General features: G+C 36.4%; 1 protein-coding gene across 1 annotated transcript in view; it reads left to right on the forward strand.

The window, feature by feature from the left end:
• LOC107664570 (succinyl-CoA ligase subunit alpha, mitochondrial-like) overlaps positions 1 to 15,743 on the forward strand; it is a 20,802-nt gene extending 5,059 nt beyond the window's left edge. Inside the window, exons 3-9 of the mRNA XM_016455177.1 lie at positions 3,194 to 3,310; positions 3,586 to 3,798; positions 4,796 to 4,853; positions 5,834 to 5,917; positions 6,010 to 6,161; positions 11,058 to 11,246; positions 15,568 to 15,743. Coding sequence (XP_016310663.1) covers positions 3,194 to 3,310; positions 3,586 to 3,798; positions 4,796 to 4,853; positions 5,834 to 5,917; positions 6,010 to 6,161; positions 11,058 to 11,246; positions 15,568 to 15,594 — 840 coding nt within the window. The 3' untranslated portion in view covers positions 15,595 to 15,743. The remainder of the gene's footprint in view (positions 1 to 3,193; positions 3,311 to 3,585; positions 3,799 to 4,795; positions 4,854 to 5,833; positions 5,918 to 6,009; positions 6,162 to 11,057; positions 11,247 to 15,567) is intronic.
• The last annotated feature ends 2,219 nt before the right edge of the window (positions 15,744 to 17,962 follow it).

Here is a 17,962-nt window from a genome sequence, read left to right on the forward strand (position 1 = left end):
GCATCTCGTGCTCCACTGATGACGCTCCCTGACGCACATCTAACATTGGATTGTACTATTTTTGCATTAAAATGCAAATGTTTATTTTAAATTCGACTAATATTCATTCTTTACTCAAAATCTCCTCATCACAGGCAGGCACAGCACTCATGTTCGTGTTTGTGTGTGCTGTCTGTGCCACTCATAGCACGTGCCTATATCCTGCACTATATCGAACATTTTTTATATCGTTATCGAAGAAGGTGTACCGTCGATAAATATCGATACTGTTTTATCGCCCAGGTCTACTTCAAAGCATACAGTTCTACATGAGTTGGTTTTCAAATGTACTATCCATTCTTGTTTTATTTTATTAATTAAGGATTGACGTCTGTCCATAGGCACTTTACACTAAAACTGCTGGCTCCAATATCCAATAACCTTGCTTTTCTCACCCGTGTGATTTATGTCGTATCTCTCATTGTATTTCTCTCGCTCTCCTTCACCCTCTTTCAAATGACTCTATACTATAATAAAGGGTTATTAGATGAAGTTTTAATGAACACTCGTTATAATTAGAAGGGGATGAGGAATGACTGGAGTGTCATCATGGCATATTAACTTTGCTGTACGGCTACATAAGCAAACCATACCTCAAATTAATCGCCACACTGTTAACGGAGGCAATGTTCAGGAAAAACGGCGATGTTAGCACAGCACTTCAGTGTTAATGAAAGCATGAGAACAAATGATAGTAGAAAAGTTGGCAAGAGGACGCTCTAAGGGGAAATGGATCGAAAACATGCCAGATTTCTCATTCTTTCTAATTATATTTCTAACATTACAGTGGTAGATATTGACTTGGTACTGGTGACCTTTGCCTTTGGGCTTATCTGCGATGATTCAAAATAATTTGTAATAATTAGCATGGATGTAGTGGGGAAGGAAGGTTAAAGTTCATGATGTACAATTTCCACTGACTGTTCAAATTCCTAATCATAGGGAAATAGTCATTTTCATTTTCATTGATTTTTAAGTGCATCACATACTAAAATTGCATTTGTAAGTCTATGTTCTGGGCTGAATGCAGATAAATTATACATGTCATGTTCTGCATTAGTCTCTTTAAATGTGAATTGATTTATCTATGTACTTAAAAAAATCTTTAGCCATGCAAAGTGTTTAATTGACCTATCGGTAAGCCCCTCCCCTCGAACGCAGAAGAGCCAATGGCAGTTGAGTATCAGTTGCACAGGGAGCGGAACTCGGGCATCTATAGGTTTCAGCGCCATAGAGAAACATTGGAGGATCCGAAGCTTGCATCGGTTTGATGGTGTTTATGCAACAAAAATGGAAAAACGATGTGTCTGCAGTACTTGTAACACTAATTCCAGTTATCCTGAGAGGATAGGCAATAGAATTTATTTTATTACATTTTCTAAACCCAAACAAAACAGAGCAAAATGGCCCTAAGCATCCAACCCCAATCCCAATGAAGACAAAAACGTTCATTTTGTTGTTGTCACACTCATTAAGTAAAATTTTTTTTTTGCTCAAGCAGAACATTAATGTCATCTAGTGCTTCAGCAAAGTATCTCTGGCTAAAACTAGCTAATGTTAAAGTTAGTGAGTCCATGCTATTACAAACCTAAATAGCGAACTGTTCTCACATCATGTACAGTGTAGGTCAAAAACACATAAACGAAGGTCATTGTTGACATTTCAGTGCCTCTCCATATTAAACTGGTTAAATGTACATTAATGTAATCGTACCCTGCGATACATAAACAGTGTTGATCCGGGATGTTGTCATCTGCGATCGTGATGACCGTAATATGAGACTTCTTCCGCTTGCATTGTGATCTGTAAACGCTTCGAGTTACCCACCGTATTTATTTTAAAGGGGTCATATGATGCGATTTAAATTTTTCCTTTCTTTCTTTTTAGCAACATCATATGACCCCTTTACAATATTTTATGTATCCCTCCATGGAATATTTAATTCACACTTGAATGGTGGCCCTTCTGTGTCCAAATTGTGCAAAAACATAGTGGGACAAGGTTTTCACACTGACAGCTGTCATTGTAAGAGAGTGAGCAGCTCCGTTTGTTTGTCCGCAGGAGCAACAGTAACTAAGGGGGGGGGGCGGGGCTTACCGATAGGTCAATTGTGCCTATTATACCATGCATGACTTGGTTTTCCTTTCTTTGTTTTGTTGATGATTGATGATTTACCTTTGTGTAGTGGTTTGGGCTCAACCAGTGTCATATGTCAGTTATACAGATGTAATTTAGAATTTTATAGACACAAAGGTTCTACTCTTCTCTACTCTACTGGATCTACTCTACTCAAGTAACTGACCTCTTGCATTTTCTTGAGTAAACTGTATTGTGTTGTGTAGGGTCATCATTTGGTCCCTTATGTTTTTACTCGCACCCCTGGTCTTTTATTTATTTTATTTTTTATTCAAGGTCCATTGTCATTTTATTTTTATACTTTTTCATAATTTATTTTTTTTCAAAGCTATTTTCCACCCACTCTCTGACACTGAAAATAAAACTTGTCTTTTTTTGTTTTTTTTGTTTTTGCTGCTGTGCCTTTTGAGAAATGCCATCTTTGCACTCTGGTCTGTTCATGCTTTGGCAGCAGGTTTGCTTTTGGGTTCAGTACAGGTTTTATTATATAACATCCTTTATTAACAACATATTTCTGCATTACATCAGTTGTGGCAGGTTCACAAAACAATAAAAAAAAATGTGCTGCATTAAAGGTTAAGAACAAATTGAATAAAATAATCAAGGACCTTTTTAAAAATAAGCTTCAGCCATTCCTTCTAATGCTGAGATTTGTAGAACAGCAGGTGCTTCCCACAACCTGCCGTGGTTCAAGGTTTAGTGAACTTTCACACACTTTGCTCTAATGTATCTTTAGTTCCTTCGGTGCTTATTGAATGATAGTATCTGCTTGTTTAGAAGGAACAGTGTGGACTGTGGATCACCATCAACAAATGAGCTTTTTGGACTGGCGAGGAAGTTTTGTGTTTCAGATACAGTATGTTTTCATAGTACGTAAATGTCTTTGACTCAAGAGTAAAATGTGATTCTTTGTTATATGTCCCCTTTGGTGTTAATAGAAGCTGACTGTGCTGAACGCCCAGTCAAATTCTTCTCTGTCCTTGGTTGAAAGATGTCTGTTTTCTCTCTCTGTCTCCAGGGCACCTTTCACAGTCAGCAGTCTCTGGACTATGGCTCGCAGTTAGTAGGAGGAGTTTCTCCAGGCAAGGGGGGCAAAACACACCTGGGTCTGCCAGTCTTCAACTCTGTGAAGGAGGTAATGGCCTGTGTGACTGCTGACAGTCTGCTGTGAGCCACAGTTATTTCTTTTTGGACAGCTGCTCTGATTCTCTGAGGATATTAGGGGGACTTTTAAGGGGATTTATTTAGAGCAAGTAACACCAACAGTAACGGAAGCGTTAAAGGACTGAGGCCAGTTGTGTAATCAGTTTAAACACTTTAACATGAAGCCCAACTGAAATACCCAAAATTGGACGTTTGGCCTAATTTTTTGGTTTGGTTCTGTGAATGATTCTTCGGTTGTTTTTTTAGGCTAAGCATGGCACAGGGGCCGATGCCACAGTGATCTATGTGCCGCCTCCTTTTGCGGCAGCCGCCATCATCGAAGCAATTGATGCAGAGATACCACTGGCTGTCTGTATCACAGAGGGAATCCCTCAGCAGGACATGGTGCAGGTCAAACACAAGCTGCTCCGCCAGAGCAAGACCCGCCTCGTCGGCCCCAACTGTCCCGGTGTCATCAATGTAAGAGCTGCACTTATACTGTTATTTATTTATTTATTTTTGTTCCCACACAGCTTTGTTTTTGGAAACTCAACTAGATGTTTTGAAGAGAAGGCGTATGGTTGAATTTGGCAAAATTGTGGATGTAATTCTAACACAAAGAAGCTACTCTTTGCCTACTGTAAAACACTGTAGAAAATTATGTATGTGTTTTTTTTAATTAATACTTTTATTTATCAAGGATGCATTAAATTGATCAAAAGTGACAGTAAAGGCAATTTTTAAGTTACCAAAGATTTTTATTTCAAATAAATGTTCTCATTCAACTTCCAATTGATGAAAGGATCCTGAAAAAAAAAAAATCTTACAGTTTCCACAAAAATATTAAGTGGCACAACTGTTTTCAGCATTGATAATAATAAGAAATGTTTCTTGAGCAGCAAATCATCATAGTAGAAAGATTTCTGAAGGATCATGTGACACTTAAGACTGGGGTAATGGCTGCTAAAAAATTAAGTTTTGCCATCACAGTAATAAAATACATTAAAACTATATTAAAATAGAAAAGAGTTATTTTAAATTGTAAAACTGTTTTACCGTATTTTTGATTAAATAAATGTAGACTTAAAAAAAAATAATGTACTAACCTTGAAATTTTGACAGGTGGCATCAAGTTATAAGCAAGTTATTACATTTGGATAAAATATTAACTTTTTAGAATAATGTGCACCAATGAATCATTCACAATAATCTGGAATGTGTAATAAATTGTGTCCGTTTTGAATTTACAGTAGTCAGCATTTGAAGTGGATCAAAAAAGTTCATCAAAGTTGTCCTAAAACAAGAACGGTTATTGTTTTGGTTTTAGGACAACTTTGATGAAATGTTTTAATCCACTTCAAATGTTGACTACTGTAGGTTGACTCTATACCCCTGCTGCTTGCAACTTTACTTGCCTAAAGTAAAATGTATAATTTTAACTGAACTTTAATGGAGTTTTTTCTATATCTATTTGTAGCCTGGCGAGTGCAAAATTGGGATCATGCCTGGACACATCCACAAGAAAGGAAGAATTGGTAAGAGCTCCACTGGATGACACCTTTCTTTATGACAAAGAAAACTCCGTCATCCTTCTAGAAGATTTTGACAATGTGGAGCATAACATGCTGATCGAATAGAACCTTAAGAGATCCTTGACAAGCCTAGCGCACCTCATGTCTTCATGTTCATAAAAGAAGCATCAAAGCCAGAGCTAGCGGGTCTCGATTTGAGATGGACACTTTTTAATGCCTTGGATTTGTTAGAGTTTCTCACCATGTCAGGGATGATGAGATGTCTCTGCTCAGACATGAACTCCGGTGTAGACCGTAGCACAGTGTTCAGACTGTTAAAAAGAGAGGTGCAGATAGCTTCTCATCAGTCATCTGTCAGGGAAGTTTAAACTGCAGGGCTGTGTCGTTTCAAGTCAAATCACTAGACAGATGGCACAGGTTTTTGAAGAGCTCTGAAGAGTAGTACTCAGACTTGAACTCTTTGCTTGTTTCTGTAATAAAATTTGTGATCTCTTAAAATGTCTGTCTTGAAATGGTTGAGCCAAGGTTGGCCCTTTCCAATATGTTTTTTTATTTTTTTGTAAAATACTGCCTGGTTGCTCCCTGGTTGCATTTGGGCTTAACAGAACAGCAGGAAAAGTGCATTAATATGTTAAAAAGTACTAGAAATGTATATTTTTTGCATTCTAGAAAATTGTCAAGACAGGAAATTATGATCTGCAGATCATATAATTGATGAAAGAAAAGTAGAGACTCATGCTTGTGTTAAATGTTGTACTAAATTTATGGATGTCCTCTGATTAAATTAAAATGTTTAATTACGTTATATACCTATTGATTAATCAAATGTATGAACAATTACCAGTTAAGTACTCAAATGTGTACATTTGAATGTTTGGCCATCTTTGTAGTGTAATAATTGAACTAAATGAATATGTTCAGTTAACAAACATGATAATATTGCAATTTATCTTTATCTTGCTCTATTCTTTTCCTTTTTTTAGGCATTGTATCTAGATCGGGCACCCTTACGTATGAAGCTGTACATCAGACGACACAAGTGGGTCTAGGGCAGTCGCTGTGCATTGGTATGGAAAACCAGCAATCAGTCATCCATTATTATTAGTCTACAGAGTGTTTAGTGCAGAGAGGTCTTTGAACAGTGTGTGTTTTCTTTCAGGTATCGGTGGAGACCCTTTTAATGGTACTAACTTCATTGACTGCCTGGAGGTGTTCCTGCAGGACCCCAAAACTGAGGGCATCATTCTGATTGGAGAGATTGGAGGAGATGCAGAAGAGAATGCGGCAGAGTACCTGAAACAGCACAACTCTGTAAGCTGCTTGTCATATGCTCAAATCTAAAAGGAACAATACTTTTAAATGTAAAAGGTATATATAAATATGAACGTGCTTAATAATATTAGCTAAAACTTTTAACACTCAAGCTGATTTTTCTTTGTGCTATCTCCAGTTTTTTTTTTATTTATGTACTAATTTACTTTTGGGAAAGGATTTGTTAAAAAAAAACATAAATAGAAAAAAATATATAAAAATAAAAAATAAATATCTATATATATATATGTATGTGTGTGTGTATATATATGTATATGTGTATATGTATATACTGTATACGGGAAAATTTAAAGCAATAGTTCACCCAAAAAGGTTGTTCCATCCAAACAGATGTATGTTCTTTCTTCGGTCAATCACAAAAGGAGATGTTAGGCAGGATGGTCACAATGCTCTTTTCCATACAAATCCATATCTTTTTTGAATGGTGATCAGGTGCTGTCTTGCTCCAAAATGATAAACACGATAAAATTATAATAAAAGTAGTCCTTATGACTTTAGTCTTTTGAAGTCATTTTTTGAAGTCAAATTTTGTGTGAAAAACAAGGAAATTTAGAGCCATTATTAAAAAAAAAAACATCTCCACAGTAGTGCAGTTCAAATACGCACACGTTCAAATAGTTAGTATATTATGTATGATCTTTTATGAGATTTGAAAACCAATGATGAAGTTTTGCATTAATGACATCAAATGTGCCATATTTGAACACATGCAAATGAGATTTTGTATCTGTCTCTTCATCACACACAAACGTTTTATGGATTCTAAAGACTTGCAATATAATGCACAAGTCATATGCATATTTTATGCAAGCTTTGTTATTTTATTACTGCCCTTTAAGACCTTCTACACATGTCTCCACTCAAAGGTGAAGAATCACTGTTATTCATTCATGAATCGCTTTTAGGCCCATGAGCCAGTGCTTTGTTTTTTCTTAGCCCTTGGGAAGTACACATTGTTTTTCATCTTCTGGATATCGGCAGCTTTCTCCAACAAACAGGAACCCTCACCGCACATGGAGCTCTTCTTTCCTTGCTAGCAGGAGCTACTCGTCTCTGGAGCTCACATTGTTACTGTGAATGAGAAAACAGCCTCCAGCTGCTCTTTGATCTGTTTTGGCTGTGAAGGAAAGTCTGCAGAGCTTTTGTTGTGATCTTTGGACCAGCCAGGCTGGATTGCACTCCGTTAAAGACCTCCTCCACTCCTAAAAGCACCTCGGTTTGTGTCATCATTAGCCATGTCATATTTATTCCTCCAGTTTGAGAGTCGTACAGAAGGCTGATGTGTTAACAAGTGTCTTGCATTGGAAGAAATTTCAGTCTGTTATATAAAATAAAACAAGCGTTGGCACAGTGAATACTCATGGAATAGTTTCAGCTACACTGATTGTGGCAAACTGACGTGCGAATGTCCGTTTTCTCAAGAGGAACCCAGGTGGCCAGACATGATTCAGACAGAACTTACGTCTGAGAGCATGGTAGCGCTGGGGCACGGTAACCACAGAAAATCAAGCAAATCGCTCCGGTTACGTTCACAGCATGGACAAGTGCCTCATTTTGTAGTGAGTGCTTGGATGTTCAAAGAAACACTTCTCCATTCTGTGAATCAGTCCATGCTAAAGAGCTCATTCTTATTGTTGCCACATTTGAACTGAACCGAAATAGCAAAACCTGCAATTTCCAGAATTGTTGAGGAGCTTCACAGTCGCAGAAACCATTAAGCACTTTTGTGTACCTGGAAAAAAAAAGCGAGTATGTAGCTCTTTGACCACACATTAGCACTGTGAATTTTTTTTTTTCTTTTCCGGCCTGTCAATTAAATTAGTGGGAGAATTGATTTGGCGGAAATTATTCTTCGCAGACTAGTTGCAAATTGTATGAAATTGCTCCTTTCAGGTGAACTTTTCTCATTACCTCAACAAGGTAGTTTTTAAAGATGGCCTTGGCTATGAATAATGGAGATCAATACATAGGCATGCTACATTTCATGCTGCAGATTTAGCCTTGGGAGAAGTATTTGGCAGTTATGAAATTTTCCGTCGGTGCCACTGTTAACAAGACCTGAATTGATCAGACTGTTAAACGCATGGCGGTCTCATTAAGAAGTGCGGGCAGGGATGATACATCAGGTTCCAGGCGGTAATGAAAGTGGCGATTCATACCGGAGCTTGTAAACCATTAGCTCCAGAAAAAGTCATGTCAGATTTGTTGCTGTATGAACCATTTTAGATTGGCTTAGGAAGAATGTCTGTTTTTCTTATGGAATAATAGTAGTGACAAAGGGCTCATGGTCCAATCCCATAACTTCACAGCGCATTTATACACCCCCACACTTCCTGCTGGATCCATATCTGATGCTTGCTTTCCATTAGCTGTAGTGGCGTTGTGCAAATAATGGTGCAAGCACCCTGTTTTCCCCTTTTCATCTAATTTATCAACTCCCAACGCGCATACACCAGTAAGTCCTTGTGTCAGAATTGCCAAGGCAAACTGCAAAATTGCTTTTCAGCCAAATTAGCATATTGATATGAATATTCCTCTCAAGTGCTTGTCAGCTTCACGCTTGTTTTTGCTTATTGCTAACATTTGTCACCTAGGGAACGTTGCCCATTAAGATCCACTTGCAGTCCACAGTCACTGCAACACTATTGGAAGCTGCTGAATGATCGAGAGGAAGCTTTCTAACTGTTAACGTGGAACCTGACAAATTGTGTTTTCCGCAAAGGTCCGTTGCATACCTATCAGCTATTTTTCTGGGGTTTGTTCTGACAAAATACATTCAATTTATACACTTAAAGGCATCGTTTACTCAAAAATGACAATTCTGTGCTGGTATGTTTTACTCTGGAATACATATTAATGATTTTTGTAGAAAAACATGGTTGAGTAAACCAGGACAGAATTAGCATTTTTGGGAGAACTGTTCCTTTAAGACCCTTTTTTGACTTATGCAATTGCTAAACAAGTTCAAAATAAGGTTGACTGGAGAGTGTCTGAAGAAGCAGTTGTCATTCAACACAAAAGGGAGTACAAAATGAAAAGATGGCGTTGCACTCCAACATTGTCTCAAGGTTTTGTGCATGAGCAAAATATAATTACCTCAGTTCATTATCGTAATCTTCCCAGATTAGGCTTTAGTCTGCAGTCGGCTTGAGCTTTGAACTGAAGACGGCTCCTGTGGAGCGTTGTAATGTTAGCGGGTAGTTGAAGATTATCAAGTATTAAGTCAGACTGCCTTAGACTGGCGGTCACATTCATTTCATCTTCTCCACCTAAAGTTTGCATTCCCATTTAAAGTTTTTAGTCAAATCAAAATTTGCCAGTGAAGTTTAGGAACATATTCTTCTCTGAGATGCTAATGAGCACATCTGAATTAGTGCTGGCTCCATTTGAGCCCAAGGAGGTCTATAATACCGGAGAAAACGATCTATTAGCATTTCTATTGATCTTGACGGCAGTAGCTCTGTTTATGCAGGAACCCCCAAAAGTATGCAGCTTAAAAATATCTTCTATAATGTGGTATTTATAAGATGTTAAATGTTTCTTTGGGAAAAAATCAGAATGCACAGCTTTTTTTGAGTGACTGGAGAAAGATGCATTGCAGAATGATGGAGCTGGCACATGCTAACCAGCCAACCCTTGACTTTTAGTTTGAGGTTCATCCCAGGTACAGCTTCAGCCTTCTAAGAAAAGCTGTCCAAATGTCCCCAAAAACATCCAAAATGTTAGGCTACAATTTTATTCTATTGTTGGCAGCTGCGCTTGTGATTGACAACCCACATCCCACTCTGGAATAAGGATGTCATTCACGAAGACAGAATATGGTGGGAATGAGGGAAAAACAGACCTGAGCATGATGGTCCATGAGCAATGACAGTTAATTGGCGTGGACATGACAAATTGCCTTCCATGAAAGTGAGATTGTATTAAATGACATACTCGAGCCACTGTTTGCCCATCTGCTTACTCCCACACAAGCTATTACATGCCTTGATCTGCCTCCCTTTTTAATGTCAATTTTGAGCGCAGTATGAGCCATCTAAAAGCCTCTGCACTTATCTTTACCTCTTATTTACAAGTCTGTGAACTGCATTTTGAGGAAATAAAAATAGAGACTCCCCTCCTGTAATTGTGTCTAAAAACATTTTTCTTGTAGGCCTTACTTAATGCCACAATGGCAATGGTTATTTTTATGGAGACCCATAATGCAGTGGTCAAGCAAAAACAAACATTTTTTACTAAAGATTTTAACTTTATGAACACACACATACACATGCCATACAGAAGTTCGGGGTTGATAAGATATATATTTTTAAATGTTTTCAAAGTATATCTCAGGATTTCATAAGATTTGCAAGTGAACACAAAGTATCTCAGGTGAACGCATACGTTTTGTGAGTGAACGTGAAGTAATTCAGGGGAACGCATACGTTTTGTGAGTGAACGCAAAGTATTTCAAGGGAATGCATATGTTTTGTGAGCGAACATAACCATTTCTCAAGGAAGTTTTACAAGTAAACGTAAAAGCATTGAAATATAATTTTTTTTTAATCCCAATCTAATTTTTTTGTACCATCACTCCATAGAAATTAGTTGTGCTGCTTAATATGCACAACATGCAACATCTTTTTTTTTTTTACAAGATTCTTTGAATAGAAAGTTCACAAACAATCATTTGAAACAGAAACATTTTGTAACGGTTTAAATGTCATTACTGTCAGTTTACTATCATAGTCACTTGTCAGTGTTGTCACCCGACCTGACACACAGTCAATTAATCCTTGCTGTATATAAGTATTCATTTTGTTCAAAACAAAAAGTGTGTGTATTTATTTCAAAGTCTTTTAACTTGTGTCATTGTTTTTTTTTACTCTTTAGGGTGCCAGTGCTAAGCCAGTGGTGTCATTCATTGCTGGCTTGACGGCCCCTCCTGGAAGGAGAATGGGGCACGCAGGAGCCATCATTGCCGGAGGCAAGGGGGGTGCCAAAGAGAAGATCGCCGCTCTGCAGTCGGCTGGAGTCATCGTCAGCATGTCTCCGGCTCAGCTGGGCAGCACCATGTACAAGGTGAGACCGTTTTCTCTCAGTGTGAGCTGTAACTCAGAGGCAGAGTCACCACAGAGCTGTCACCTCATGTTTTACCTCACTAAATGCTCAGTGCTGTTTTTGGTTCTGCAAATTCAAACATGCTGAGAGCAAGCCTTTAAAGAAAACCTTTTTAGTAAAAACAATTTTTTTTTTAAACTTTCTTAGTTTAAAGTCTCACAGTTATGTCAGTTTGCTGATAACTCTTTTTAAAGTAGATTTATCGGTTTGTGTGGCTCTAGCCGAAACCGCTCTGGAAAATTCAGCGTTCTGTGGGCCAAAGTGGTGACTAATATAAAGGGCCCCGCTAGACAATCACAGCAGTTTTTACCGTAAGATATTCAATAGAAAGCTACACCGCAAGAGGAAATGAACAAAGCTCCATTTATATTGGTGAGTTAGCAGCTCTGCCTCTTTATCTCAATTGATCACAGCCAGGAGTTTTAACAAGATGTATAAAAAGTGAAAGCGTGTATTACACTCATTCATCATTTTAGCCTTTCATTATCAGCGCTAGCAAACGCTCCTTCCTCTGCATCAATACCATTTTCTCTCCTCTTCCACCACACCCCTGGATTCTAATTTGTAATCATCGGAAGTAATGATGAAAAACCCTCTGGCTGGTTGTTAATTTTGCAGCCCATTGTGTTCATACATCTGTGTTTATCTCATTGGCCGATTTAATAATGATGGCACATACACACGCCTCAAACTTGATTGTGTGTTTCCCTGCTTTTCCTCCATGTTAACACACGCACGCACATATGGTGTAACTGCCCCAGTCCCAACCTGAATATTAACCCTTTATCCCCCTTGTGTCTCTCATTATTATTTGTTTATGCCTACATGTTATAGCCAAAAATATTTGTCAGCTATTTCCATTACATTCAGATCTCTATTTTTGGCTTTTGAGCTGAAAATTTCAGAACCATCCTATTGACCAAACTGCTAATATTAGCCAAATATATTAGTTTTCAAAATATCTATTTTAAGAATTAAAATAGTAAAAAATCTCATTTAAAATAATTATTTATTTTACACTAGTAAGCATAAAAACAATTACACTGCCATTCAAAAGTTTGAAGATTTTTAAAGGTAGTAATGCATTTATGCAGCAAGGATGCATTAAATTGATTAAAATTGACTAATATATGTTACAATATATATATATATATATATTTTTTTTTTTAAATGCTGTTTTGACTTGGAAAAAAGGTCCTGAAGATCATGGTTTCCCCAAAAACATTAAGCAGCACAACGTTTCTACCTTTTTAATAATATGATATATTTCTTGAGCATGCAGAAAATGAGCATTTTAGAATGATTTCTGAAGAATTATGTGACCTTGAAGACTGAAGTAATGGCTGCTGAAAATTCAGCTTTGCCATCACAGGAATAAATTACAATAAAAAAAAAAAAAAAATATATATATATATCAAAAACAGTTATGTAATAATATTTCACAATGTTACTGTTTTTACTATACATTTAATGAAAAGTTTTCAGCTTTAGTACGGTAGTGTATTTTTAAAATATAAATCCAGAATAATTCACAGCAATATATAGAATGTAAAGAATGTAAATGTCACACTGGTACACTTATGTAAAGATTAAGTAATACAGTTTTGAATCTTCATTTACACAGAGAGTTTGAGCTATCTAAAGTATCTTAACGCTTCACAGTTTCAGAAACATTAATGACCAAAAAAATTTACACATAAATCAATATTCACAATGATGTTTAATTGATATCACAAAATCTTTGCAAATATATTGTGAATATTCAGAAAAACACCCAGCCCTACTAGTTTACTTTTACTGCACATGGGAAGATACTAAACAAGCTCTTGTTCTTTTCCCCCTCTCTTTTTGCTAATGATGTAATCACAGCTAATACTTAATTTCTTGTTGTGTTACTCAAGGCCATTTCCTGCAATACATATTATTTCAGTCTGCAGCAGACAAGTATGGGATGATATTAGACTCAAATTGATTAATAGATGCACGCATAATTATCCATGTACTGCATACATTTTATACATGTATCTTACTAACCACAAACAAATGCCTTTCAAATGGTTTTTCATGTGAAGAAGACCATGATTTTTTTTTTAATTATTTTTATTTTTTTCTCCTACAAGGAAGGAATAACTGACAACGTGCCGTTGAATTACAAAAAGAAAGAAAAAACAAGTCACGAAGTTCTTGTTTGGCAAAATTAATATAAGCTATTCTGTGTCTTAAGACAAGTTAAGTTAGAACAAGTTCAATAAAACATCTTTTTTTTATTCACAAACATGTCTGTATTTGTACAAATCGCTGCACAATAATTTAATCCAGAATTCCACAGACTCAAATTGAAAGGCATTTGTTTGTGGTTAGTAAGATACATGTATAAAATGTATGCAGTACATGGATAATTGTGCGTGCATCTATTAATAAATTTGAGTCTAATATCATCCCATAGACAAGGCACTGCATGACCGTTAGATGGCAGTAGAGCTTCAAGTATTTTTCCAGATAAACCCGTGCACCTTCGTTTTTGAAACATGACATTTGCATAAGGGAATTCTCTCAGAAATGCACCATTCCGTCACCCTTAGTTGAGGAAAATGCAAAAGCACAATGCATCACCCTGTAGCTGTACGCCTTTATAAATGAACTATGTAAATAGCTATTCCTGTCTGGAACAATCTACATTTGTCTTTGTATCATACACTGCACTTCTCACAGCTTTATGTGTTTACCCACAGCTTCTGTAAATGTTTTCTTGTGCAATTTAACCTTTATATGGCCTTAAATCCTGAAATTCACCGAGCCATTTCCTATTTATTGCAGAGGGCTTTCCAGCTGTTGGAACTTCCACTTTTGATAAATCAAATATACTTAAATATCGAATATATAGATTCCTATTAGACTATTAGAGACACCAAGCTGAAACCATTTTTTTAGCAGTCTAGACACTGAAAAAAATGGCATACACACACCAAAAAATACAAAATAAAATAAAAAACTCCAGAAACTCAGCAATGAAAGATTTTGTGCAACAGGCAAGGTCAAATCAGAGTGGCATTTTCTCCTAAAATACGAAAAATATCAAAACATCTGAGACAAATACAGTACAAACCACATTTCCAAAGAATGGTTTCCAAATTTGATGAAAAATAAAAATCATTCTGGTAGAAGGGAAAACAGCCGCTTTAGCAGCTAGGTATCAGCGTGTCATAATCTGAGGGACACTCTTAAGGATGATCATATTTTGCATTTCAAGGAATAATTTACCCAGAAATGAAAATTCTATCATAATTTCTAAGTTGTTATAAACCTGCATGAGTTCCTTTCTTGTTTGGAACAAAAAATTTGTCTTTTTGTCCTGTTGTGTCTCTGATCCTCATCCTCTTTTATTTTATGGAAAAGAGCAACATGGACATTCTTTTTATGTTCCATTGAAGGAATAAAATTAACAGGTTTGGAACAACATGAGACAAAGAAAATGACTGCATTTTCATTTTTAATGTCTTTAATTTATACAACGCCTTTAAAAGAAGCTTCTCAGAGTGATTTACATAATGAAAACAACCTTAATTAAAACAAAAAAGTACAATCAATAAATGAAAATGCTTATTTTGAAAACAGCATGTGAAACGTATAATGGAAAAGATAACAAAAAATATGAAAAAGATTAAAAAATATCAATTGACTGTGCTGCACAAATCTGGCTTTTCTCTTTTGTTATTTTTAGTGCTGTCAAACGATTAATCGCGATTAATCGCATCCAAAATAAAAGTTTTTGTTTACATAATATATGTGTGTGTACTGTGTATATTTATTATGTATATGTAAATACACTCACATGCATGTATATATTTAAGAAAAATGTTATATTGGTATATTTAATATATTTATATATAATACAAATTATATAAATCTATACATGTAAATATTTTCAAAATATATACTGTATGTGTGTATTTATATATACATAATAAATATGCACAGTACGCACATATATTACATAAACTTTTGTTTTGGATGCGATTAATCGCAATTAATCGTTTGACAGCACTAGTTATTTTGTTTATTATTTCAGCACTTTAAGCACAGTATACTCTTTATTAAAAAAATAAATGTAAAATAAAAGTACAGCAAATGTTAACAAATCATGGCAGTAAACTTTGTTGACTCAAACAAAACTAACTGCATAACAGACCACTGCTATGGACAGATTGAAGGCAGACCCTGCTCCCAGCCCCTGCCGATCATGTTTGTTTGACCCCTGTTTACTCTTCCCTGTTCTCTGCAGGAGTTTGAGAAGAGGAAGATGTTGTAACTTGTTAGAGGGAGTGTGAGAAACTGCCCTCCCTGCCTTAGGCCCTTCATCCCTGCTGAAGCCCACGACCTTCTTCCAGGCTCAACAGTGCGCCCACTTTGTGATTTGAGTACATATTCCATATTTGCACCAGAAAGAAAAAAAAAAAAACATTTTAAAGTCTATCACAGCCTTCGTCTTAGAAGTGTACAGCACAGGAACATATCCACCTTCTAATCCAGCCACAGCAATGTCAGCCATGTTGTTGCTTTATGTCATAATGTTTTCTCTCCTTCTGAATCCGAAAATATATCTCTTACGCTCTTTCTTGTAGTAGTTGACTTCTTTTTACATAACCATTATGCTCCATTTATCTACAACAGCTCAATGCAGGTTTCCAGTGATTTGTGTACTTGAAAGAAGCATGTTATCCCTTTGGTAGTCTTGATGAATGAATCTCCCCTCGGTGAGATCTAATGTGTGATTTTTGAACAGCACAATGATTCACCCTTTGCATCAGAACTCATTTGTGCAATTGAAAGCCTTTGAGTTTTCCGTTTGCAATTCACACTGGCTCAGCGTGACCTTCTGGCTTCCCGAGTCTTTGAGTGCATAACTTTTCTGTGCCATTAAAAGCATAGACATTTTCTCCTGTATTTTTCAGCATTTACTTCATATGGTAGGCACAGTTATAGACGTAAAGATGGCCGTGACAGGTTTAGAAAGCTGTACCAAAGATGTCATCATCAGGTAATGCTGGTCATCCACAGTTGTCGTAATGGAGATGGACTATTTAGTCTTTTTCGTAAGACAACGTGACGAAATTGGAGCGCTAAATGGACCAAATTACTGGAATCTAGTTTGCGTTTAAAAGAGCGGAACTACATGTCACCTGTCCCAGGCTTTTAGCAAGGATTTTCATTTGCAGACACAGGTTTATTAATTCTGACATGCCTCACTGGAAGGTAAAATGTGTGTGGGAGGACTTTCTCTTTTCGCCCTGTAATTGCATCTCTCCTGCCTAATGACATGCATTCACATTTTATTCCGATAAAGAATGAAAATGCAAATTTGTTCTCTTGCCAGGTGCATTTCACAAGTGCTCAGAGTTGATGAATATTCTTAGTTGGAATCACACATTTATCAGCCTCAATTATGCAAGGTTGCACAGGATGTCTGTATCGGAAAAAATGTGCGAGTTTTCTCCGATTTCAATAACACCAATTTGGTTGGAATGAGTGGGAGGAGGTCAGCATGGATAGTCACAGAATGTATCGTACACTGACTGTATCGTTACAGCCCTCCAGCTGATACGTAATGGGAAGAATAGGGGCGGGAAAAACACTGAGATGAGCTCTTGAACCGACACACATCACATCTCTGGATCTGCCTTTGTGGCGAACAGAAATTGGGACACGTACTTTGAGAAAATGATCACAGATTCGCTGACTGTGTGATATCTAATGCTACAGTGGCACAACATTTGTGGATGCGTACCAGCTTTTATTCTTAGATATAAGACTTGAGCTTATTAGTGCTCACCAGGGTAGAGGAATTGTACCAGTTGTTCATGAACTCTTTCTTAAATTGGGACAGAAAGTTCACACTGTATGGCTTAGGAACTAGTTTAGTTTGTAACTAACGCTGTATTTCTTATGGTTGCACTATTTGTTCTTAACAATTATAAGTCATAAGCTCACTTTTAAATACAGTTTAGTTGAGTAATATGACATTTATCTTTGTAGATCCAATAAGCATCCTTCAAATCTGTGAACTGAGGTATTGAAGAGCTGAGTATTTCAGTTTGATCTTATGGTTCATGTTTCGTGCTTTTTTTTTTTTTTGCCTCGCAACTCTCAACCATAATAAATTAAATTTCCTTTGAAATTTACAGATAGATAATTAATCATTTGTATACATAAATATGTAAAGAATTTTCAAGAACAATATAATAGCGCAACAGTTACTGAAGTAAAAACTTCATTCATTTTCTACAATTATTCTACAGTGGTTTTCTACAATTAATTTTTATTGATACTTTATAAACTTTTATAAAGTTTGGGTTCAAATCAAAGTTTTATAATTGCTGTGATTCACTCTGTAGTTGGTTGACTTAGTTCACCATTTTTAATAAACTCTCTATGGTGAAAATAATTCCAGAACCAGTGCTGTTGAAAAAGTGAGCAGGCACTAATGCAATCTATAAAAAAAAAAAAAAATATATACAGTGGGTACGGAAAGTATTCAGACCCCCTTAAATTTTTCACTCTTTGTTATATTGCAGCCATTTGCTAAAATCATTTAAGTTAATTTTTTTTCCTCATTAATGAGGGCTGGGTTTTGACACAAATTTCACAATTCGTTTCTCATTCACAAGCTTTCGATTCGA

Source organism: Sinocyclocheilus anshuiensis, unplaced genomic scaffold, assembly GCF_001515605.1.
Source record: "Sinocyclocheilus anshuiensis isolate Anshui unplaced genomic scaffold, SAMN03320099.WGS_v1.1 scaffold331, whole genome shotgun sequence".
Lineage (NCBI taxonomy): Eukaryota > Metazoa > Chordata > Actinopteri > Cypriniformes > Cyprinidae > Sinocyclocheilus > Sinocyclocheilus anshuiensis.